Consider the following 25,368-nt stretch of genomic DNA (forward strand, 5'->3'; position numbering starts at 1 on the left):
CCTTAAGGAATGAGGAAAAAAATGTTCATGTTATGAAGGAAGTTCAAGGGAAACCCAAGGAATATTTGAATTCCATAGAGGAAGGAAACATGTCGAGAGCTTATTATTCAGAGATTGGGTATAGAGCAAAGAAACTCAATGTCTCCCGGGAGAAGGGGTCTAAAGTAACAATGACAATTTTTTTTTTAAAACATTAAGTAGTACTTTACCTTTTATGAAAAGCTCTCATATGCATCAAAACTTTACAGCTACTCAAAAGGCAGGCAAATTATTATTTCCATTTTAAACTCAAAGAAGCTGAGTGTTATGAAATTAAGTGACTTGCTTTAGGCCACAATTAGAGGAAGCAAACTCAACCCAAATAATCTAGTTAAAGTATAATCATCTTTCACTTATGTCCCACTCTAAGTTTTAGTGTTATAGTCATCATGGCATACGCTTTATAACCAGGGCTTCCTTGGTTCTCTAAGGTAGAGCTTAGCTCCAAAATCAATACAATGGACTACTTATTTGTCGCAGACACTTCCTTTCAATGACTATGTGGATCATTAACATAAAGCTACACAGAATTCTACTTGGAATCCAATCTTAGAATTGATTTTCTACAGTTGTTGAAAGCAAGTACCATTGACGTTAAACCACGGAGCTATAGAAATGCAAAGTCAGTTACCATACATAGTAGCTGTGAAGCCAAGAACCCAAATTTCTTTCCTTTTAGTTCTGTCTATACTCTTTATTGGTAGGATTCTTTTTGGTTAGACTATAGGTCAGAATACTGAATCCATCCCCACTCTTCCTAGTATCCCCAGTACTTTCTGGAATTTTTTTAGACCAATTTGGACTTTTGCTTTGGATTTTTATCATTTTCTTTACTGGGCTCCTGTAAACTTGGGAGGACCCACTTTTGGTGTTTTCTGAAGAAATTGGAGAGAATTTTTTTTTCAAAAAGTGGGGCACTGTGAATCCAGGTTCTTTATTACTTCCATATAATCAGGCTGTATTGCTTCTGAGAATCTAGACCAGTTGTTTTTGCATGTTGTTAGGTTATAGACTCCTTTAGTCAGACAAGAGTCTTGATAGATGGCCCTTCCAAACTGACACTGCCAAATAATTCTGGAGTGAAAGGGAAGAGTATTGCTTCTTCTAAATGAGGTGCTGAAGTGATAGATGTACGTTATTAATTGTTCTCAGATGTGGCCATGTTATACTCACCAATATAAAGCCCTTTACAATTTACTGAGGACCCTGATAGTTTACTAGATATCTGAAGCGTACACATTAAGAGTAACCTATATTTATAAAATGACTTTACTTGTAGCTTTTGTATTTATGATTCATAAATGTGCAAACTGATTGCTGGTTTTCTTATGGGCAAATCTAGTTATTTAGGTTAACCACAGAATCCTTTGGTGAATCCATTGGATAAATGTGTTTATTCACCAAAAAGGTAATTTTTAGTAATGCACTGCAAATTTTATGTTGCAAATTTAAAGCCTTATTTTAATATCTGCTAGGTCTACTGAAGAGATTCACAGAAGGAAAAAGCAGAAACATTTATGGATCCAAGACCAGCAAAGTCAACTTTGGCTAAGAAGATAGTTCCACAATTGGTCTCTTTTCCCACCTTAATCCTTAATTTGATGGTTTATAAGACAGCTATTTGGAGGAGGAAAGAACATATGCTATGTGAGGGCACTCTGTAAACCATAAATTGCCACATGAATTAAAAAAAAAAAAATTCCTATTTGATCGATTTACCAAATAATGATGATACCCATACCACACGGAAAATTTCTGTGATTGAGCTCAGGTTATTAGTGTATTCACATTTACTCCAAGTAAACACAGTGACTCACCACTACCTGATTTTCTTCTTAAGTTCACTATTTTTTTAGGAGGTATGAACAAAAGTTGTTTTAGGAACAAGTGATTTGCATTAAGCTACATTCATGGATTTATATAATGTCCTGACTTAAGCTGAACTGCAAAGAAGGAAATGTTCATCTTAAGTAATGTTCCAGTGAAGCTGTTCACTTCCATGTTGGGTACCTTGTTTCAGTGTCTGTTCCCTTCTAGTCCCCAGTTTAAATTGATCTGTTTTATATCCTATCCCTTGGCTATTCCTGCTAGCTGATCTGAGAAACAAGATTGCTTTGAAGAACTACTTTGTTTTCATGTCTTGTAATTTGAGTATGTAACTTTCTCCTGGCAACTTATTTGTCATTTAGCCAGAAGAGTTTACAAGAAGAGTAACTTTCATAACAGGAATTTCAAATATGATGATCATCATTGGGGGTAGGTATCTGCAGGTACAAGAGAATCTATGTGAGATCATATCGCATACGTGGTCCCTTATACGGAAGAGCATCCACGGAGTTCTCACGTCTATGTCTGTCCCATTAAGGAGCTAGGAAAGAGCACTGGCTGTGGGGTCAGACCTTAGCTCTAGAATCATAGAATCCAGGGATGAAACACCACCTCACCTGATGATTGAATCCCTTCTACAACATCCCTAGGAAATGATCATCCATTCTCTCCTTGAACACCTCTAATTATAGGAACTCACTTCCTTTGAAGGCTGTCTATCCCATCTTAGAGCATCTCTGACTGCCAACAAACATTTTGCTTTAATTTAGTTGAAAGAATCTCCTTATAGCTTCCAGTCATTGCTCCACTTCTATCTTTTGGACCCAAACAAAACAAGCTTAATGTCTCTTTCCACCCAACCATTTAAATAATATTAATAATACTAATGATAGCTACCATTTGCATAATGCTTATTATGCGCAAGGAATTGTTTTAAAAACTTTACATATATTCATTTAATCTTCAAAACAGCACTATAAGAAAGATCTAACACTATTATCCCCATTGTACAGACAAAAAACTGAAGTATAGAAAGGTTAAGTAAATTTCCCATGGTGACAAAGTTCAGAAGTCACTAAGTCTAAATGCAAACCCAGGCAATCTTGTTCCAAAGCACCAACTTAACTACTACATTTTGCTGTCCCTGAAGCTCCAATACTTGGGTATGACTTATCTGATGTCCCAAATCTTCTTTTCTGCAGTCTGAACATCCTAGGACGTTCAACCGGGATTCATACACCCTAGCTTTGCATCCTTCATCATCCTATTCTTACTCCTCTAAATGTGCCCCGATCAATTTACTGTCCTTTTAAAAGGTAGTACCCAGAACAGACTGTGGTCTTTAGATGTTGAAAATAGAGAATAAGCAATAGAAAATAAGAGCGAGTCTATCACTCCTCCTCATTTCAGGGACCACAAATTCAGCTTACGCTTACATCGGCCTTGTTGTGGCCTCTTCAAACTGAAGGTTCATGTAGAACTTAATACAGACTAAAATACTCATCCCTGCTCTGATGACCATGGTCTGTAAAATGAGGTGATTGGAGTGTATAAACTCCAAGGACTTTTTCAGTTCTAAACATCTAGGATGAAAGAATGTATTACAAAGTTCAGTGTATTTAAGTGACCTTGTGCCTGCAAATTCTTTATAAGGCTTTTTCCCATTTGGTCCTTCTGCATAAAAGGCTTCTGTGATTTTGTCTTTTGGTGGCAGGGTGCTTTGTTCCTATGATGGGGCCACAGTTGGGGCTTCTAAACGATGGCTTAGAGAGGGTCTCCTTAAAATCTGAACAATGACTCCAAACCTTCCCTTCCACCTGCTATCCCACCCCTCCATTCCCACAGCCCCCTAAGACCCACTTCTGCTGCCAGGCCTCCAGGGGGCCTGTACTCACCTGTGTGTACAAACATGTGCTTGACGTAGTTCTGTTTGGCGGTGAAAGTCTTGTTGCAGAGAGTGCACTCATAAGGCTTTTTTTCGCCCTGCCCACTGGCTGTGCTGTGGCCTGCAGATGGGGCCAGGGGCTGTGGCGCTGGCAGCTGTGCAGTAAAGGTCGACAGGCCGGGCTGGGACACTGTCACAAACTGGGTCTGCTGGCCTGCCAGGGGCTGTGGCAGGCTGAAGAGGAAAGGCTTGGGGCCGCTGCCCGCGGGCTGGGTAGTGAAGAGGGCCGGCAGGTAGGTGTTGCCGGCTGTGCCAATGACCTGTGTGTTGCTGGTCAAGGTCAGAGGCATCCTCAAGTTGCTGGTGAGGGTTTCTGTCTGGCGTAAGTAGAGCTGGGTACTTGGCAAAGGCTGCCCGATGGACGTGTTGACCGAAGACTGCTGCAGGACGCTCTTATCGGAGCTGTTGCTGACAGTGATGACCGTGTTGTCCATCTCCACCTCGTTGCTTCTTTCCGGGGAGGAGGCACCTGTCTCTAACTGGTGTGGTTGTGGGCCGCCCTCTGAAGGGGCTTCCATGGCCTGCTCAGGTTGGGCGGGTTCAGCCTGGCCATCCCGTGCCGCCCCGGGCCCAAACTGCTGCTCCACTGAGTCGGGCTCGGTGCCTATTGAGGAGCTGACGCCCGAATCAAAGCTTTCGCCCTTGGGCTCACTCTCGGTGCCCTCGGCCTGGTCAGTGTCTTCCGTGCACTCTTCGGATTCATTGCGCTCCAGGATCTGCACCCTTTGCTGCCCGTAGTAGTCGTAATCGTCCTCCATCTCCTGCTTGATGTGGATGTTGCCCACCAGGGTCTGGATGCGCACGGGCCGGGGCTGCTTGCGGCAGTGCGTGGTCTCGGGGGTGGTAGACAGGTAGCGCTCCATCTGCTGCGAGCGCTCATGGATGCGCGTGATCCAGCTGGGGTCTTCCATGTGGTGGTCGCGGGGCAGGCCGAGTGCAGTCTCGTGGTGGCTGACCACCGCACCGCTGTAGAAGGAGCGCTCGCCGCTGCCGTTCTGCATGGAGCATGCGTAGAGTGCCGAGTAGATCCTGTCCACGCTGTGCTGCGGGTGGCTCTGCAGGTACCCTGACTCGGTGTCGCTGCTCTGGCCCGATGTGCCTGACTCAGGAGTGCCCCGCGGCGTGTCCTGGCCCGAGTCCTGGATCCCCGGGAACACATCGCCCACATTCTGTGACACGATGCGTGTGCACTCATCGATGACTGTTTTGATCTGAAGGATGCTGGCGGCCGTGAGGATCTGCAGGGCTTCCGACTGCGAGACGCGCAGCACACCGCTGTACATGAAGTCTATGAGCTTTTGCACTGACTGCACCGACACCACAGACGGGATCTCGATGTCGCTGTAGCCCAGCAGCAGCTTGTCCTGGAAGAAGGGGCTGCCAGCTGCCAGCACACAGCGGTGTGCGCGCAGCATGCTCCCGTGGATGCGCACCGTCACGTCACAGAAGTGGCCACGGTTGCGCTGCTCGTTGAGGGTCTCGAGCACGGAATTGCTGAAATTGTGAAGGTTGATGCTGTGAATGCGCTCGGTCATCCCCTTGCAACTGATGTCACCTGTGCGCCAAGACAGACACAAAACAGGGTGTGGGTCAGAGCTAGCTGACTGCATTCCCAACACCTAGGTCTCAGGTGGGTAATGTTCACAGCTCCTAGAAGCAACCCCCTTGCAGACACAAGTGGACTCGGGGGAGAGGTGGACAGGCTTTGCACAAGGGTCAAGCTGTAGGTACGATGTCTTATGGGGACAAGGCCTTGAATTTTGTCCCAATAGTGCCACAGCTATTTTGGGATATTGAGTCCATATTAATAACCTAGAGCTTCAGCCAGGGTTGCAGTTGAAGTAGAGCAGCCTAATAAACAGATGGGTCATCTGCCTGCCATTCTTACAACTTAAGCAAATAAGAACTGAAAGGCAAGAAGAAGACTTGTTCTCATGCAGCTCCACCTCCACTTGAGACCTGAGCCCAGGTCCTTTGGGAAAGCTTACATTTTCCCCAACTTGTCGAAATTTCTTATTTTATTTATAGACTGCAACAATGTTCATCACCCCAGACTAAGATGTTCACCAAACAGCTGCTACTGTGTTTTCCAGTTGAGGGACAGGTTACAGAATACAATCTGTATTCTGCCTGCTGCTTTCTGTATCTACAGGAACATTCTACAGGTGACATTGTTCTCGTCATCTTCAACAATGTGAGTACTTTCTAGGGTGGTTGTATGTGATATGGTGGTTTTCTGAATTTTCTGAGCCTTAACGAAGAAGGAGTGGTAAAAAGATGAGAGATGCTAGCAACTGACCTGAGACTGGAGTATACTAGGTGATCATATTTACCATTCAAACTGGATACTTTGAGAGTGAAAGGGAGTACTGTTAATAATTAGGTCAGGATAGCAGGAGTAAATGAGGAGTGGGATGTATGAGCACACTAGGTAACTAGGTGCTCTACGGACTTGCTAGAGGGAAGTATCAAACAGCTCCTAGGAGGAAGGCAACGGTCAGCTATGTGGAGGTTGTGAATACCCTGACCCCATTGCCAACCTTATGCCCTAGGCTGTGAAGACAAGGGATAATGTCAGTGACATTGTGGTCACAGATTGAGAAAGAAAACAGGCGGCTTAGCAATAAGTCTTAGGGATTTTTTTTTTCCTACCTAACTTCTCAAAGGGCTCTAAGGAATCCCTCTCTCCAAATCACTCTTCAATCAGATTCCCCATTTTTGCCTTCACGACTGAATAATCAGCTTGAGAGAGGCCGGGTAAGTGGGCTTTCAAAACCAGGTGGCCCATGCACTGATTGTTGGCTTGTGACCCAGATCTCTGTGTCCTCTTAGAAGAGGTCCCAGAGGTAATGGCCTGTGGACAGGAAGAATGCGCACCTTCTCAGGTTCTGTCTTCTCTGCCTTGGTAGAGAGGACCTGCTCAGGTAAATCTGAGATCAATTAGAATTTCTACCTTGCTTCACTCAATCTCCTCATGCTGTCTGAGCTCAGTTGGTGTGACATCCTTTTATATACTCATTCGTTTCCTTTGTTCCCATCTTTATATTTATCAGCCTCATGTATATCCACTTAAATTAATAAATGCCTACAGGCTCTTTGTTCCCTTTCAGTGACATGATTTACACAAATTTTTATATAAGAGAATTCCTTCTTGTTCCAACTTCCATTGGGTCTGTTCTGTGCCTAAAACAGTTCATCTGGCTTTTGTTTCTATTTTTTTTACTCATGTAAAACAAATTGTCTTTGCTAAAGAATAATGGTGAATCCTTTGTAACTGTACTAATACAAAATATAGCTCCAGAGGACGGTTCCAATAACCCAGAAAAGAATATTCAGAAAATAAGTCAGCAGACCAAATTCTAAGTTCTTGGTGAGTCTCCTATGTGTCTGCACCACGATAATAATAAGAACAAACTTTTTTTTTTTTTTAGAGAGTACCATGTGTCAAGTCCTAACTTGACCAGTACTTAAAACTGGTCTCACTACTTCATTTATAATATTTCATTTAATCCTAACAACAACCCTATAATGTAGGTAGTATTATTATCCTCATTTTTCAGGTGAGGAAACTGAGGACAGAGAAATTTGCTCAAGGCTATGTCGGCAGTTAGTGGTAGAGTTGGCAGTCTAGAACTAGGCAGTCTGGTTCTAGAGTTCACACTCTTATCTGCTTCACTATATTAGCTGCTTTGGCCCTGAAGGAAGTCTGGCCCATAGGTGTCCATGGGTCTGCAGTAAAGCTGTGTGGAAAGGTTTGTCTAGCATGGCCTCCAGCTACTTCGGTACCTATCCATTTATTCACATCGTGTTCATGTTTCTTGGGACTTCGGCATAGCCTCAGTCATCTAATAAAGAACATACATTTTTAAGTTTATAAACTGAATGATGTAAGAGATAAAACAACTTGTCCTGGCACTAAAATGTCAAGTTTTCTATATACAATTTTACTATCACCAAGATCTCTTTCATTTAAGTAAAACAGTAACCGTTGAAACTGGTGGAGTCTCTGATAAAATCACCATCTCTGAGTAGGATGGATTTATTAAAAATATTTTTTACCCACATAGGTGAAAATACCCTTTAAACACACACTTGCTCATAGCGCCAGTCGCAACTTTATGACTAGAGATGTCACATATGATGAAGAATTGTCATCTTTCTGGTAATTCTGGAAAGCTCGGTCATAATTATCATAATAATTAATATCCATGTAGTGTTTTACAATGAAGAAAACTCCCGCGTAGCATCTCATTGACTCCTAAGAATAATCTATATGCTTTTAGGACAGGTACTATTATTACTATTTGATGTGAGAGGGACTCAGGTCTCTCCAAGTATCTAAATGAGTTGCCTAAAGTTTTATACAGCTAGTAAGTGGCAGGGTTGGGATTAGGACCCAGTCCCCTTGGTGTTATTTTCATGGCATAACACTTGAGGAATGAAACCTGGATTTTGCCCAAAGATCTGGGGACATCCTAATTCTCAGGACATAAAGGAGAAGATAGACACTAAGAGTGATGAAGGAGGTTGCTTTAGAGATGGAAATGGTCAACAGCAAAAGCTGTCATTATATCACACACGAGCACACATGAAAAAAATTCAAACCACTTATTCAAACTGGTTGAGTCTATCTAAACAATCAGGTAACCACACACAAAAACAGAGGTAATCGATCACACACAAAAGTTTCTGTTAATAGTTTGAGTTATGATTATTGCAGTAATGATGTCACCATCTTCATTTAAAACCACAGAGACAAACTGAAACCTGCACACATATACGACCTGATCTAACAAGGATTTTTATAGACACACTTTAAAAATATCTCCTTGAGTACACTGGTCCTGCACTGCAGTGAGCAGCCATGAAAGGCTGAATCGTTTTTGCTGATATGCGTACAGATGTGATGGGGGACCCTGCCTCTCCATTCAAATGTGCCTCGCTCCTTTAGCACACAATGCTGAAGCAATTCCTTTCCCAGGCTTTCTTTTATTTTTTAACACTAATACAGTGGGAAAAAGTTTCTGCCACAACAAGGCAATGTCCAGGCTTTTGTCAAACATGTCCTTTTCATCCAATGGACATTAATGTATAGATTCCAACAGAATAAATCTGAAATACTCTACTGTAGAAGATTTGTCCCCCATTGAAAACAAATCTTGATTAGATGGTTATTCAGGGACTGTATAGGAAGGAATGGTGTGAAAATGCTGACTCCATTCTTTCCTAGATTGGCGCTGAATAGGCATTGGGCTATTCAAAAAAAAAAAAACAAAAAAACCTTCTCACTCTACAAAACTATACAACTTTACAAAGATTATGTGTACTTGGGAATGCCACCTCACCTAAAAAATCCTCACAGTGATAGGAACACAGACATGATAGCAAAGTGAAAAAAAGTGATAAAAATAGTTTCGTGTGTGTTGTAAAATAATAATCTATCTCCTTTCCACTATCGTAAAAGTACAGAGTCAGCCTGGGATGGCATTCACTAAGAAACACGCAAGGAATTCTACCACTGAAAGTGATCATGTATTCTAAGTGACTGTTTTGTCAGGGAGCACAATGTGGATAGGGCTGAAGCAGAAGTGGGTACCAAAGGGAAAATCTGCTTGTGGTGACTTAGGTGAGAGAGGGCCCGGCTCTGTGTTTTGTAGGACCCAGCTCCTGCCTGTTCCTTAAGCTGCGGGGTGTCAGGGATAGGACTTAGCATGAGAATAAAAAGCTGTCTGTGCACAAGAGAAAATGAACAAGAAAGGAAACAGCAGGCAATGCAATCTCTTTTAATTAGGTGTGAAATCCAGTCCTTCCTCAGTCCAGATATATAAAATGAGACTAGTACAAGTGTGAGATGGGAATTTAGAGTCTCTGTGACTTGGAAGGAAACACGAGCTCTCAAATTAAAACCAATATGAATTTCGGTCAAGCCAACAGGTCTAAGTCAAATGGCAGGGCCGAAAGCCCTTGAGCTTTCAATCTGGGCCACTGGGCTCACGTGAGGTAAGTGGGTCAGTACATGAAATAGGGCTAGAGTGGCCAGGACGCCACGACCCAGTCTCTAATGTCACAACTTTTTCACATGGTACCTTGATATCTTTAGTATGCTGAGGTTGCTCTTTCATATATTAGTTGATTAGTGATGATCTTAAGCTGTCGCATATTGGTGCTACTTACTAAGCTGTCACACTAAGAAAGAGCCATTCCTCACTGGAAAAAGTAGGGATGCATGTGGTAACTCAGGTTCCTTACTCCCCAAATCTGCATCTGTTGTTCTGCCAGGGGCAAGATGTTAGAGTCTACTTCACCTAAATGCTGAGAGGGGACTTGCTGAGCCTCTGCACAATAGTTGGATAGAGGTTATTTGCTCACAGGTTTCACCACCTAGAGCAGATGGCCCTCTCTGTCTCACTGGCATCTTTACAATCTTTGGAGGGTGACTGGGGACACTGGAGAAATCACTAATGTGAGTGGAGGGTGGCAGGCAGAAGGAGACGTCTTTCTCCTACCCTGGCTCCGTACACCTAGCATATCCCAGGTGTCATTGCCCCTGCAGGTGAATCATGAGGGGGTCAGCAACCTATGGGAAGGAGAGCTGCCCCTTTTCACTTACCCATTCCTGAGTAATGGGATACTCTGGGCCCGCTGCCAGTGACAGTTCTATTTTCCAGATTCTCTAGGCTCAGAGTATTGGAACCATTAGAGATTTCATCTTTTTTTAAAGATCAGCAACAGGATTCTTCTCATAAAACATAAATAAGTTGTTCAACTTTCGAACACATTCTCAGAAATACACCACCTATGAAAAGTTAGGAATAGCCTGTATGTACATTTGTAGGTATGGCTTCTTACTTTAGCTGGACAGAGGGATGAAAATTACTAACTTGTTTAAAGTGCATACAACTCCATTGTATTTATGATCTCAATACTGTAATTGAGTATGTCTTTCGTATTACTTAAATGTCATTCATGCACGTAATATTTCTGGAGGATATTTTGAGTACTTATAGGTCCTTAGGAAGTAACGTGGCTTTAGGGGGTATCTACTTTTTTTTTCATGAATGGACATGTTTCTACTTTCAAAGGGATAATGTTAGTGGCTTTTATTAGCATCTCAAAGAGTTCTGTGTTTCCCCCAAGTTAAGACCCATGGATTGAGATTCAAGTATCTCTCTTTAAGCTGCTCTTAATCAAAGCTTCTGAAATTGATGCATCCTTCATGGCTACTGCTGCATCTGGCCTGTTGAACTGATGTTTCCCATTTATTCAAGTTGAGCTGATGTTATTTTACATAAACTAAACAATCTCAGCCAAAAGTGACAGAAGGCAACTTTCAGAAGAGAATGATTTAAAAATAGAAATAGGATTGAAAGGGAAGAGAGAAAAAAGATATATTGATAATAAAATACAATGCTAGATGAAATCTGGAGGAATATAATGTATAGTTTTACAATCAAAGAAGCCAACTATTATTTAGAAAATTTGGTTTGACATATTTTTATCGGAGTGGACGATCCCCTTTGACAGTTAACACGAATCCATAGATGAACTAGGAAACAATCTTTAATGTTTTTTGACTTAAAAATTAGATACTGCGGTATAAGGTGAATAAAAAATAAATACAAACTGAATATACAGTTCTAATCCAGCCAACCAGGTAGAGTTCACCTAAAAGCTCTACAGTACTTTATACAGACAGCCTGTTTTTTGTTTTTTTTTTTTCCTTTCCTTTTCTTTCCCTCCCTCCCTTCTTTTCTGCCTCCCTCCCTCCTTACCTCCCTGTCTCCATTCCTTTCCTCTTTCCTTCTATTAATTACGTCATTAAGTTTTACTATACTTTAAGTATGGGAAACAAAGGGGCAAAATTGTGAACCAGGGAAACATTTGCCCCATGATCTTCAAGCCCATCTCCAACTCTGGACTCCTGACCTCCTGCATTCCTGACCTCCATTCCTTCTTTTCACTCCATCAAAAAGTAAGAGCTTTATACTTTGTCTGAAGGGTAGAAATAGATTGAAATTCCGAATGAGATTTTCAAATCCAAAGGAAGAAGTAATTCGAGGGATGCCTTTTCACTTGGCTCTGGGGGCACCCACAGTGTCCCCCAGCACAGGTCTTTCTTTGGTTTGCTTGATTTCAAATTAAGTCCATCGTTATCTCCAAGAAGGGACTAAGAAATGCCTCACCATATGTCTAACATTGCAAATACAACTGATAGGTGAATGAATACAATTGCTTTTGGGGTAACTTGAATTCTTACCAATTCACTAGTGAAACACTTACTGAGAACACCTTAGTGTAAATGGGTCCATAAGGCCAGAGATGAGGTGAATTCTAAAACAGTGGAAGAAATTCACCCTTAAAATCCTGTGATATTTGAAATCTACATTAATCAACTTCTCCTAGACCTCAGTGCCCAGGAAAAGCTGGTTATACTTTTGCTTTTTTGGATCCTATGAATATTATAACTGGAGCTCAGAATCAAAATTTAGATCACATTTTAGCAAATATATAGGACCTTGTGGTATGAGTTTCTAGGTAAAATTTACCCCCAGCCTCTTTCTAGCGTCAAGTCTTTATTCTACTTCTACTCTGATTTCTTTTTTATAGTTATATAGAAATATAAATATATTTTCCTACATATTTACTAATGTATTGAAAATTCTTTTAAGCTAACTTAAATCCCTTTAGTTATGAGGTGAGGATATAGTCAAATAATTAACCAGGAAGTAGTAAATGAACATCGACTTTATGGAACCAATTCTAAGCATACATTAAAACTTCAGTTTTGGGTATTATCAAGCTACATGCTTTATGAATTTCTATAATCTGAGCATCTGATTCCAGAGGAATAAAACACTGGAAGTTCAAACACCTTCTTTACTCTCTTATATAGTACAGCTTGTAAAAGCAAGTTTTAACTCTGTGAACAAAGGCATTACATAGCTATAATTGTAGAAAACATTCTGAGAGACACCTATGCCTTTATTGTAAAACTGAAATGAAATGGCTTCTTCTTGAGGAGGGAAGACCTGCTGGGACTAAGGAGAAAAGTCAATGAAATCTGAAGTTGATGCCTTTAAATCCTCTTATATCACAAACCTTTTGAGACACCTTTTAGGAGTTTGATTTTTTTTTTTTTTTTCCTAAAGCTCTTTCCTTACAAATTTAGCTGCTGCCCTATTGTAACCTTTTCCTTTGTTCGCTAAATCTGGGGAACAAAAACACGGAGATGCTGCATCTGTGGGTGGGATACAAAAATGAACAAAAGGATCTACTTAAATTCACAGTTAAAATATTCAGTTTGAACTTGGTTTTGGACAGGCCTTAAAGAAGGGTCCATATATTCAAATGTACAGTTAATAAGTTCCATCCTTTATTTTGCTTGAAAAGAAATTATAAATTTAAGAAGTGTTTATATAAAAACCATCATCTTGTTACTTACTAATCTGTTGTTCTTTTTATCTCTATGTCATTATATACTTATTTTAAAGGAAAAATAAGTTTTTAACTCTACTGAGTTCAAATATCGAGCATAAGTCCCAGAAGTGGCACTTTTTTTTTTTTTTTAAATATCATCAATTGGTGATGAAGTATAGTTAGGTAAGAAATTAATTTTTAGACTTTGGGTAAACTTTAATTGAACTTCAATGAGTGAGAAAACAAAACTTTAATTGAACTTCAATGAGTGTCATTTAAAAAAAAGCTTTCATAATAATCACAGAGCTTCCCAATTCATAGAACTTTCTTTTGTCTTCTGTTGCTGCGCTATTCTGAAACTGCTTTTGAAGCAGATCTTCAGATTCATACTCAAATGTTCTCTTTCCTTGTGTTCCTAGAAGAAGTAAGTTGCTTCTGATTTGACAACTCGTTTTTAAGCATAGCCATTTGTTGATAGGAGGGTGCTATTGTATTTCTCCATGGGAGGTGTGGACTCTAGCCGCTCCACGTTGTTTTACTGAGGAATGAAAGTTTTCTATCTCAAAGCAACAAGGAAAAGCCAAGGAAAAAGATAACTTTGTTTTGTTGGATGACTAGTTAAGAGGGAAGCACAGTGGTGATTTGATGTGGGCCAATTTAGGAAAGTAGCTGAGACGACATTTCACTGCCCCACATAGGGTGATCCATTACAGAACAGGGTACAGGATTTCCTTAAGAAAAATAAGATTAAGTTCCTTTTTGGCTCATGTTGAGATGAGGAAGATCCTAAATCGGTGTTGTCAGAACTTGAAACCTTGGGAGGCACTGGTAAGTAAGAGAAGGAGAAGGTATACTTGGTAATTATTCCAATAAGGAGTAAAGTATTTTATTTTGTTTATTTTTATATTATTTTTATATTTTTATATATTTTATTATATTATTTACATATTATAGGAAAAAAGATATTAGGCTGTAAGTCTTCTATAGCTACAGGGTAAATATTTTATTATTTCGTCTCACTTCACCGATTTGATTTGATCTAATTTTCTCGTTTTTGCCCACATAAAATCTCTGTGCTAATCCAAGAAGCTGGACATTTTGCCATCCTTTGCATGCATCACATCTGTTCTTCATTCTTTTCTTCTGCCACATTTGTCCTGCATTCTGCAATTACTGTGCTTTCTCTACTCACCAAATCTTGTGTACCATTCATGCACCCTACTCAAAGTTCTTCTTTCTCTGTGCAGACTTCATTGATTCCTAGAGTCCATCCTGAGTTCTCTTTTTCTAGTTCCCATTGTTTGGTGAGGTAATAAATTGAAACATTAATTTGTCCCCCCCCCCCACCGAATTAGGAAACTTTCATAATAATAAGGCAATTAAGAAAGGCCAAGCCTTGTACATAGTTCTGGGCTTCCTTACCTCAGGGAGTTGTGGCTTTAGAGCCCAAATCAGAAGTTAAGCCCTAAAAACAAAGCCTCAAGACAAAGAGCTTTGTTTTTGGAATCTAAATTCTCTAAGGGGGATTATGCAGACCCTTTGTGGGATAAGGAGGGGAAGGCTGATGCTTTCCGAGTTCTATTGAAGTGGCCTGATGGGAGGAAAATAGTCAACTTCCCCTTAAATGAGGAAGGTGCCAAGGTTTGAGATCTCTTCTTGCACACAACTCCAGTTGGGGTAGGTAATTGCTTGTCACACTTCTTCTAGAGGTGGAACATGAAAAGGCACTGATGATCCTGGGGCTGAGCCCACACTCAAGGACCACTGTCAAGAGCATCTGTAAACCCAGCTAATGCCGTAGCGTCAGGCAGTCAGATGGACCAGGCTCAATGGCATCTTTGTCACGTGGACAAGCAATGTCAAGGATGGAGACCACCATGGACTAAGGATCTGACCTCGCCGTAGATATCATGAGTCTTGTACAAGTTAAGGGAGGGGAAGGAAGCCTGAAACTTCACTGAATTTCTTGCTAACTTAGTGAAAAGGGCCTTGGGTTTAATTTGTGTTAGAAAAATAAGGAAATGTTTCTTGCACCTAAATTTTGAAGAGTAAATCTGAACTTTTCCCACATACAGCATGTTTAAGCCCTTGCCAGTATATTATTGATTATTGTCTCTTCATTTTTTGTCATTTGTGCCTGTTTTACCTCTATAAGAAGACCCTGAGCTTCCAGAAGGCTAGTGCTTTGCATTGTTATAACTACAACTATAACTACAAATATCTGGATCTCTCACATTGCTCAACACTTTTGTTTACATTGAGAAGTTACTATCTGAGTATTTGGTCAACTCTCCAGGGCATTTTACAAACAGGCTGACAATAAGTAGCAACCTCAGGGTGCACCTTTTCTCTGAGGTATGTCTATATGTTGTAGTCCTATGGGGTCTTTCCATCTCTGAAATTCTGTGCGATTCTCTTCTCTCTCTGTCCTTTATTACTCTACCCCCTCTCATCAGGAAATAGCCACAGTTGTATTTTCAGTATCACGTTAAGGTCTAAGGCATTTTTTAAAAAATGCGTTCACTTAGTTTCCCTCAGACTGCGTTCTTTCATTTATGATTTTGACACATACAACACTGTCCCCATCTCCTTGATTCCATTTCCCCAAAGAGACAGCTCACTGGGTCCTTCTGTCAGCTGAGGATTCAGTGGAACTCAAAGCTGAGCCCTATCTTGTAATTCAATGAGAGAAGACACGACCAATTTGTGATATGATATAAAAATGATGAGGCTAAACTCCCACCACTGTTGCCTACCTTAGGGAAGCTAAACTGCTTGGTAACAGATGTTACAGAGATATCTATCAATCATCAGCTTTGATAATGGGTATTTATATTTGCATAAACAGTGTCAGGGATTGTTTAGAATATTTTCACTCGATGGCCACTGGGTGTCCTCATTTACAAAGTAAATATGCAACATTTAGTGTAAGTCACCAGAGACAATAAAATACACTCGTTTTCTTTCTGGCCTTTCACATACTGAGTATAAATTTATTGCTGAACTCACAACCAGGTCACATATTAATACTGTTTAAAAACCTTCAGGTCAAACTGTTGAAGTTTATAACCAAAAGTAACTTCTGCAGGTTCCAGACAAGAATTTACAAGCCTGTTTCCTCAATAGAGGGGACTGTGATCTAGCTACTAGAATGAGCCCTTATTCATTTGAAAATTGGCATGGGATTTTGGCTATCTATAGAGAGAGCCAGGAGAGAGGAACAGAGAAGGTCTTAATTTATTCTTGAAAGAAAAGAGAACACCAAATAGCTCTATGGGATATTTGTTAGATTCTGTTTTTATCTCAACTTTTCTGAAAACCAATTAAAAATAATAATGAGAAAGATAAAAATGTCCTTTGCTTGGGAAACCTGAAATGATGCGAAAAAACAGTACGATGAGCTGGGTCATATAATGATTATCAATCATTTCATATTTAAAGACAAAGAATTAAGTTATTCTTTTGTGGACCAGTTATCCCAGCTGTAAAATGAAGATGCCTTGTGCTTCACGGGGATGTTGTAGGACAAATAAAATAGAATAAGGGGGCACAAAAGGTTCCTAGGAAGAGAAACCATACACAAGATAGATTTAAGATGTTATTCATATTCTAATTGTGGTTGAATCACAGTTATGTGGCTTGTCCCTGATGGCAGACAGGAGTCAAGGACAGAGCTCATGCAGCTAACAAATATTTATTGATTCGACCACTCCAAGACGCCAAGTGTGACCCACTGCTGGGCAATCACTTTGTGCTCCCTACAGTTATTTTTGCATTCCTAGGATTGTCAATGCTTCTGATGTATTACATACATCTCTGAAGAGAACCTTTACTTGAACAGCCAAAAGAATTTCCACCTCCTCACCTTGTAAATTTCTCAAACTTGAGATACAGAACCACTACTGAGTGTGTAATCATACTTGCCTTCAAATGTCATGCTTAACCAACTAGCTAACCTTTTTTCAAAAGCTGAGTTAACTTTACCGTAATCATTTTTTCACTAGTGTAGATCCCCAGCTTAATTGGTATTCTCTGGCACGTCATTTCAGTATATAAATTATTAATATGATCCCGTGCCACAACTAACAATTTATACAGATATTATCAGGGAAACTATAGGAAGCTCTATGAGGTATTCACTGCCTTTTAGAGATTTTCTCTGGTCTTACTGGCTTTGCTTAACAGCTTTTTCTGTTTTTAAAGGACCACACACTCTTGCCTCTAGTACAGCTGCCTATAACTCTTAATCAACTGTTTAAATCCGCAATAATGCACAATAGCCAGGTCACTTTCACCCTGAGATTCTACTAAAGGATCACGATGTACTTAGAGTGTAAAGAGAGGTGTCTAATTTCTTCTAAAGATCCTTAAATTCCTGGGATTTATAGCATTTTCCGACTCTTTAATTAGTAGGTTCATTTTTGAACTACTGTAACCCTGAAGACACATATCTGCAGAGTTCTCCTGATTGTGTTTTCCCCTAAGCTTTTTCTCCTTTCAGCTTCCTCAGTGTGCTCCTTTAATTTCACTTTTAGAACTTCTCGAGGCTCGGTGGCTGAACACCGCACAGCGCTGGTCTTATCTGATGTACCGGCGCCTGGTGTGGTCTAAGACACACTGGTGTTTTTGTTCTCGAAGTACAGGACTGATGTTCTGAAACCTAGACTCCAACACAAAGGCGATCATTAGCTCGTTTAAGTGTTTCTTTTCTTCCCTCTCGGCCTCCTCCCACCCACCCCAGTACTTCCTTAGTCCTATGCACTGGCAGCAGATGGCAACCATATTCTAAAGCTGAGTATATACAAAATCGTGCCATGGAGAACAGAGTTAGCTTTAAAGTTAGCTTTCTATTCAAGTAGGATGGCAGAGACTTCTGGAGGAGTGAACTCATCTCTCATTCATTTAATCCTCTATTCATTCAGCCAGGGATTTGTTTTCCTACACATCCTTCTACTGTCCGGCCAGTTGAGGGAGGGTGGGCGTGAAGAACTCTCTTGAGGCCCCTTCCAGCAGGAAGGCACTAAGATTCTATGCCAAGCTCTGTTTCCCTGGGCCAGCTCTGCCTGCTGCTGGTCAAATCATGCCATTCCTATGAGAGAAGTTTAAGAGCACTGTGTGGGGGGTGGATTTTTCAAGAACTGTCTCCTTGCTAGACTGACAGTCATCCGCTGTATTCCCTAGACAAAGATTAGACCCGGGAAAAGGGTGAAACAAGGAGGAGGGTGTGAGGTTGCAGGATTGTACAGTAATGGGAGGTGGGAGTGGGAAAACCTTTCCTTTTTGTTGTTTCAAGGTTTGCTGGAGCTTTCAACTAATCATCTGTTTGAGCATCTTGAAAATAAGTATCTATTTTCATGATATCTATCAAAAACAGGCACCAGATTATACTACAAAGTTGACCTTAACCCTGCCATATTGCTACTAGAATCAAAACATGTAGCAGCCTACATCCAACAGAAAGTGATTTTGTTTTCCCAGAATAAAAACCAGAGGGTATCTGGGATGCACTTCGTTTTGCAGGTCTGCCTAATGAAAAAAATTCAGGTAAAGAAAATTAGTGCCTATACTTTTACAAACGGGTGAAATACTCACAAATGTATTATGCTCTTACTTTTGCTCAGTTCTCTCCCACTTCATTCATTCATTCATTCATTCAAAAATGTTTTGCTAAGCACCTGCTATGGCTAAGCACTATGCTAAATGCTAAGGATCCAGCAGTGAACAGGATAGACAGGATTTCTGCTCTCACACATTCTTCCACCTGGCCAAAATAAGTATTTAATAACTGAACCACTAGAATGTTATTTGAGGAACAGGAATAATTCATCTTACCTAGCATTTCTTCTGAATCTTTCTCAAACATATTTCTTGAAGGTCCAAACTCCTTTAACCAAGAAATTCTGCCTAAAAGCTCTCTTTCTATTATTATATTCATTCCTTTCTTGGCTACAGTGTTGACAGTTCAGATTGCAACTGCTACATTTTTTTTTTTTTTTTTCTGGTGGGACTGTAATTCTGAGGATTGAGGATCTTTGCTTTTCAAGCTACATATATTTTTTCTCTGTAAATATTGTACCATCTAATTTGTGTCTTTGGATTCTGCTGATTAGCCATCAACATATGATTTAAGGAATACTGCATATGAGATGCAGAAATCATGACTCAGTAAGTTATTATTTTAAAGCTCTGACTTGGGATTTATACAGACTTGCACGCGATCTAGTTTAGCATTTGATCTGCAACTGTTACTAAGAGACTCATAGCTCAGGTTTCATACCCATGTGTCTCTGGAATTTTATACTCAACAGCAAAAGTGCTCCAGAGTTTAATAGAAGCAAATGTCTGAAATTATCTCCATGCATTACTGAAAACTACGTGGGTACCGTGGGACAGGAAAGGCTCACTAGGTACAGTGAACCAACAAATCTTACTGAATTTCTTAAGATTACATGTATTTTTTCAACTATTACAAACTGCTTCAGAATGGAAGGAGGTAAGTGAGCTGAGTGATTAGGAGCAATCCTCCTCTGCAGTGAAACACATTTACTTTCCTAACTTTACCTCTATTTTGAATTATTTCAAATACTCTGAAGCCATCAGGCAGATTGTCTTTTAAAAAGATGATAGATGCACTTCTTTAGTTGTACGTACATCTCTTTGAAAAAGGCTCTCTGACGTGGCACAGACATTTGCCCATTCTAAAGACCTGATGTTTTGGCCTCTTCAGGTATTAGGCCTGAACGGTGGCTACAATGAAAGGTCACCTAAGGGTGCACGGTAAGAGCATGTACAGTTTCTACAATATATTCCAAGGTAAAATAGACAGAAATCCATTCTATATAACTTGAAAATCTCTTATTGATTAGGATGCACTTGAGTACAAAAGGAACTTAATAAGTTAATACTAATAATATAATATACATAATACTCTATACCTTCCCCATATCAAGAAGAAAGTTTTTTTTTAAACTTCTCTGAGTCACAGTTTCCTTATCTGCAAAATGGGGTGTTTTGTAAGAATGCTATAATTTAAATGTATTTGATACAGAGTAGATGCTTAGTGAATATTAGCCCTCTTCTAAATTTAGAAGAAAAAAAAAAAGACAAATGGGGGAATAAAAGAAGGCAAAAGGGTGAAGGAGAGGCTTCGCCATCTACCCAGGCCTGACTCCAAGGGGGAACAAGAAAAGGGGCGCTGGCTTTGTCCTGGAGTGAAGGCGGTGACTGCTCCCCATGCGCTTTCCCCTTACAGACCCCGGGCATTTGCCTCAGTCATTCTCAGGCGCAAGGATGGGGCACTTGCCACAACCTTCATTGATGTTGCATCAATTTTAGAACATATTTACTTAATAATTTAAAACACTTAAACTAGAGCTAATGTTCAAATTCACTGAATGCTGTCTGTCTGTCTGGTGCTGTTTTAGAGGCTTTACATCTGGCATTCCATCTAATTCTTATAATAACCCAATGACATAGATACTGTTTTCATTCTCATATGCATATGAAGAAATGGAAACATAGGGAGGTTAAGTAAAGACATTTAAATGCATTCATAGGCTGAAGTTCACATTAAAGAACAAATAACTAGACCATGGGGGTGAGAAAACATTTTCTGAGCAACCCATGGTCCAAATTAGTCCATTATCAATATGTTCCAGAAATAGCTTTGGAAGTCTGTTGTCATACCTGCCCCTGCCCCACAGGCATACTGAAAGGACCCGAAATTGCTTCAGGAATCAGTCTGCGTTTGGATGTTCACGACAGACTTTTCCTCCTTGCTTCTTAGAAGACTTGTGGGGGCCAGGTTTGAAGATGCAGATTCGGATTGGGATATGTCCTAGGGAAGTGGCCCTTTCATTCTTTCAGTTTCCTGATCTCAATCTAATGAAAGCATACACGTAGGCATGCATGTATGTGGGCATAGCTTCTTAGGAAGTTCATAGGCTCTTACAGGGAGACATAGTCATGCCAGTGGAGTTGAAGGCCTCCAGGTCAATAATTCTTCCTCTAGAGGGATGGGATACCCTCTGTCTAAGCCTCTGCCTGTATCACTGCCCAAGGACACCACATCTGCTTGTGAGTACCTCAGCACGATACCCCGGGATTTTGAGGCCACTTCAGGAGCCAGGATCCAATCGCCCCTCTGGGAACTTTAGGTCAGGAATAAAATGGAAAAGCCTAGATTTCTGGGGCTTTTGTTAAAATTGGAAAAAAGCACCCACGTCTGCCTGGAGAGACCTATAGTATTTCCTTGAGGAAAGGAAATGCATCGTTTTCCCTGGGGTTAACTTGTAATAGCTGAAGTTCAGAATTTGCATGTGTATTTTCCATGAGATACGGAATTATGCTCCGTAGCTCAATTTATAGACACCTTTCTTCTATTATCTCTTTTTATATCCAAGTACCCAGTTGAGATATGAGGCAAAGAGACAATAAGGGATTACACAGGAGGGGAAATGATTACAGCAAAAAACTAAATGACAAAGTTAATTTAGTTACCACTTCTTGAAATTCTTCATGTGCTCTACCTGCCACATCAAGTTTTTCTAAAAGTTATGCATGGCCTGGATTAATACAGCATGAAATCTTGGAATAAAACTGGTAACATAAATCTACCTGAAACCACTGAGGATAAATGATAAATCTGTTTTGGAGTTGGAGAGGAGAGGAAAAACTCCTCAAGGTCCATTTTGACATCAACTTTGAATTTATTCTTCCTTGAGAAATTATAAAGACTCGTATTCAAAATTCTTCTATGTGGTTGTTTATATAACTTATAGTAGTGATAAAATTTTTTCTTATTAGTTTTACAGGTAATTTAATACCAGAGTAAAGTAACATTTGACTTAGCTGGTTTCAGAGCACCATCCTGAAGTAGAAGTAATTGCAGATATCGTGTGTCCAGGTGGCCTTAGGGATGTCTTTAACCATCAAAGAGAGCAATTCAGTCTAAGTAAATATGTTTTTTAAAGGTCCCACAGATAATGAACTTGAGGATGTCTTGCGATCTTGCGGCAGTACATGAGAACAACACGTAGGTTTGTTATTAGTAACTACAGAGCTACTTGAATTGGATGTTATAAAAGTTCACAGAATGTGGCATTTTAAAAAGATTATGCTTTGAGATAACTTGCTTGAAAAATTTTTATAAGATGTAAATGTTCAAAGTATATGATACCTGTCCTCTGCCTAATGGTCAGAAATGACTGAGGGCGACTGCGTATTTGCGAAGTCATCTGAAGAAGACACGTGACAATTTTTTCAAAACATTCGTTCTTGATGGCTTTCAGTCAAGATGGCAGAGTTAGTAAATGCTGTGCTTGTCTCCTCTTATGACCACCTCAAAATTCCAAATAAACTGCTGAACAACCATCACTGAGAATCGCCTAAAGTCTAGCTGAACAGAATAAGCCATGTCAAGGCTGGTGGAGGGGCATAGATATGAAATAGGCTGATCAATCAAGAGGGCTATCTCGGCTGCGGAGGTCCATTCCGAGGAGTGGGGGGTCCCGATCTCACACCAGGCTCCCCAGCCTAGGGGTCCAGTGCTGGGAAGAGAAGTGTCCACAACTCTTGGCTGTAAAAACCAGCAGAGATTGTGGCTCAGTGAGACAGAGAGCTGCTGGAGTCCCAGGCACTCCTCTTAAAGGGGCCACCATGACTTACTCACTGACAGATTCATTTGCGGGGGCAGCAGCTCGAAAGGGACACACAGGGAGGAACTGGATTGTCTGGCTTCTGGGCAAAGACTGGAGGGGCAGCTTTATCTCAGACAAAAGTACTGCCAGAAGCCACTGTTCCTTTGTTGAGCCCTCTCACCACCCAGGATGCAGATGCAGGCATGCGTCACATCTGATCCCCTCATAACCTGGTTAACACTGTTGGTCCTGCCCTGATGATTCCCTGAGACCCTGCCCTACCCAGTTTGCAGGCCCACCCGAGCTGCTTCTAGTGGCTTTTCCATACAGCCTGTTTCAGCTCATGCTGCAAACTTTCCTAAAACCTCTCAAAGGTTCACAAACCCCAAACAAGCAGCATCCGGTCTTCGTGTGTACCGTACCTCTTGCTAAGCAGCCCCAAACCTGGCGCTAGGGGCAGCCAGCGTTGGTCTGCAGCTTAGCCAATCCCAGGCACCTCCAAGCACAGCACAAATGGCAGCAATCTGAAGATCACTTTGTAGCTCATACGAAGTGGCCCTGGGCAGGACGCAGGCAGTGGCTGACCTTGGCCTGCATTAGAGCACTTCCTAAGAGGCCCCGGAACCAACATACCTGGTGGCCAGCTTCAGACCACACCAGAGAACCGCCCAATCACCTCCACAAATGCCACACCCAAAGGGCAGACTGGGCAGGCACCAGTCCTGCTAAAGCAAACCCTGCTCCGTAGGGTCAGCCCCTGCACAACAGCTCCTCCATGTAGCCACAGCCAGTCCTCACAACCAATCAGCCTGAGGGTCAGTCTCTTCCACTGACATGCAAATAGTAACCAAGGCTCAACTACAATAGGAGGGCACATACAAACTACACAAGAGATACACCTGCAGCACATGGCTCAGGTGACCAGGGAGACTGTGCCACTGAGCTCCCCGGGACACCTACTATATAAGGCCAACCTGCCTAGACTGGGAGACATAGATCTACCTAATACATAGAAACAAACACAGGGAGGCAGCCAAAGTGAGGAGACAAACTCGTCTCAAATGAAAGATCAGAACAGAGCTCCAGCAAAAAAAACCTAAACAGAATGGAAACAAGCAATCAACCAGATGCAGAGTTCAAAATACTGGTTATAAGGATGCTCAATGATCCAGATAAGAACTTCAGCGAAGAGTAGGACACATAAAAATAGAGTTAGAAAACATAAAAAATAGTCAGAAATGAAGAATACACAGTATCTTAGATGAAACAGAGGATCAAATGAGTAATTTGGAAGATAAAATGGCAGAAAACACCCAATCAGAACAGAAAAAGAAAAAAGAATCCAAAAAAAAAAAAGTTTAAAGGGCCTCTGGGACAACATCAAGTGTACCAACATTCACATCATAGTGGTGCCAGAAGGAGAAGAGAAAGAGCAAGGAATTGAAAACCTATTTGAAGAAATAAATAATGATGGAAAACTTCCCTAACCTGGTGAAGGAAATAGACATACAAGCTCAGGAAGCTCAGAGAGTCCCAAACAAGATGAACCCAAAGAGGCCCACACCAAGACACATCATAATTAAAATGCCAAAGGTTAAAGACAAAGAGAGAATCTTAAAAGCAGCAAGTGAAAGTCAGCTAGTTACCTACAATGGAGCTCCCATAAGACTGTCAGCTGATTTCTCAACAGAAACTTTGCAGCCAGAATGCATTGGCTCAAAATGATTCTAAATGATGAAAAGTTAGGACCTACAACCAAGATCGCACTATCCAGAAAAGCTGTCATTTAGAATTAAAGGCCAGACAAAGAGCCTCCCAGACAGAGAAAAAAAAAGCTAAAGCAGTTCATCATCACCAAACTAGTATTACAGGAAATGTTAAAGAGACAAGAGGAAGAAAAAGAAAGAGAAGGAGGGGACGAGAAGAGGGAGGAGGAAAAGAGGGAGGAGGAGAAGGGGGAGGGAGGAGGAGAAGGAGAAGGAGAAAAAGAAAAAGAATATGAGTAATAAAATGGCAATAATTACATATCTAACAACAGTTACTTTAAATGTAAATGGATTAAGTGCTCCAATCAAAAGACACAGGGTGGTTGAATGGATAAGAAAACAAGACCTTTAGAGATGCTGCCTTTAAGAGATTCACTTCAGATCAAAAGACACACAGACTGAAAGTAAAGCAACAGAAAAAGTTATTTCATGAAAAAAATAAAGTAGAGGTGGCAATACTTATATCAGACAAAACAGGGTTTAAAACAAAGGCTATAACAAGAGACAAAGAAGGACCCAGTAATTCCACTTCTGGGTATTTATCTGAAGAAATGTAAAACACTAATTTGAAAAAACATATGCACCCATGTGTTCACTGCAGTATTATTTACAAGAGTCAAGATATGGAAGCAACTTAAGTGCCCATCGACAGATGAATGGATAAAGAAGAGGTGGTACATATATACAATGGAATACTACTCAGCTATAAAAACAGATGAAATCTTGCCATCTGCAA

At 40.7% G+C, this 25,368-nt stretch overlaps 1 protein-coding gene across 21 annotated transcripts in view; it reads right to left on the reverse strand.

The window, feature by feature from the left end:
• Window positions 1-25,368, reverse strand: part of ZBTB20 (zinc finger and BTB domain containing 20) — a 396,848-nt gene that overhangs the window by 7,866 nt on the left and 363,614 nt on the right. For all 21 annotated transcript variants that reach the window (XM_025051370.1, XM_025051352.1, XM_025051329.1 and 18 more), the window contains one exon: window positions 3,762-5,366. In XM_025051370.1, coding sequence (XP_024907138.1) covers window positions 3,762-5,346 — 1,585 coding nt within the window. In that variant the 5' untranslated portion in view covers window positions 5,347-5,366. The remainder of the gene's footprint in view (window positions 1-3,761; window positions 5,367-25,368) is intronic.

The sequence above is a fragment of the Pteropus alecto genome, unplaced genomic scaffold, assembly GCF_000325575.1.
Source record: "Pteropus alecto unplaced genomic scaffold, ASM32557v1 scaffold270, whole genome shotgun sequence".
In the NCBI taxonomy this organism is placed as follows: Eukaryota; Metazoa; Chordata; class Mammalia; order Chiroptera; family Pteropodidae; genus Pteropus; species Pteropus alecto.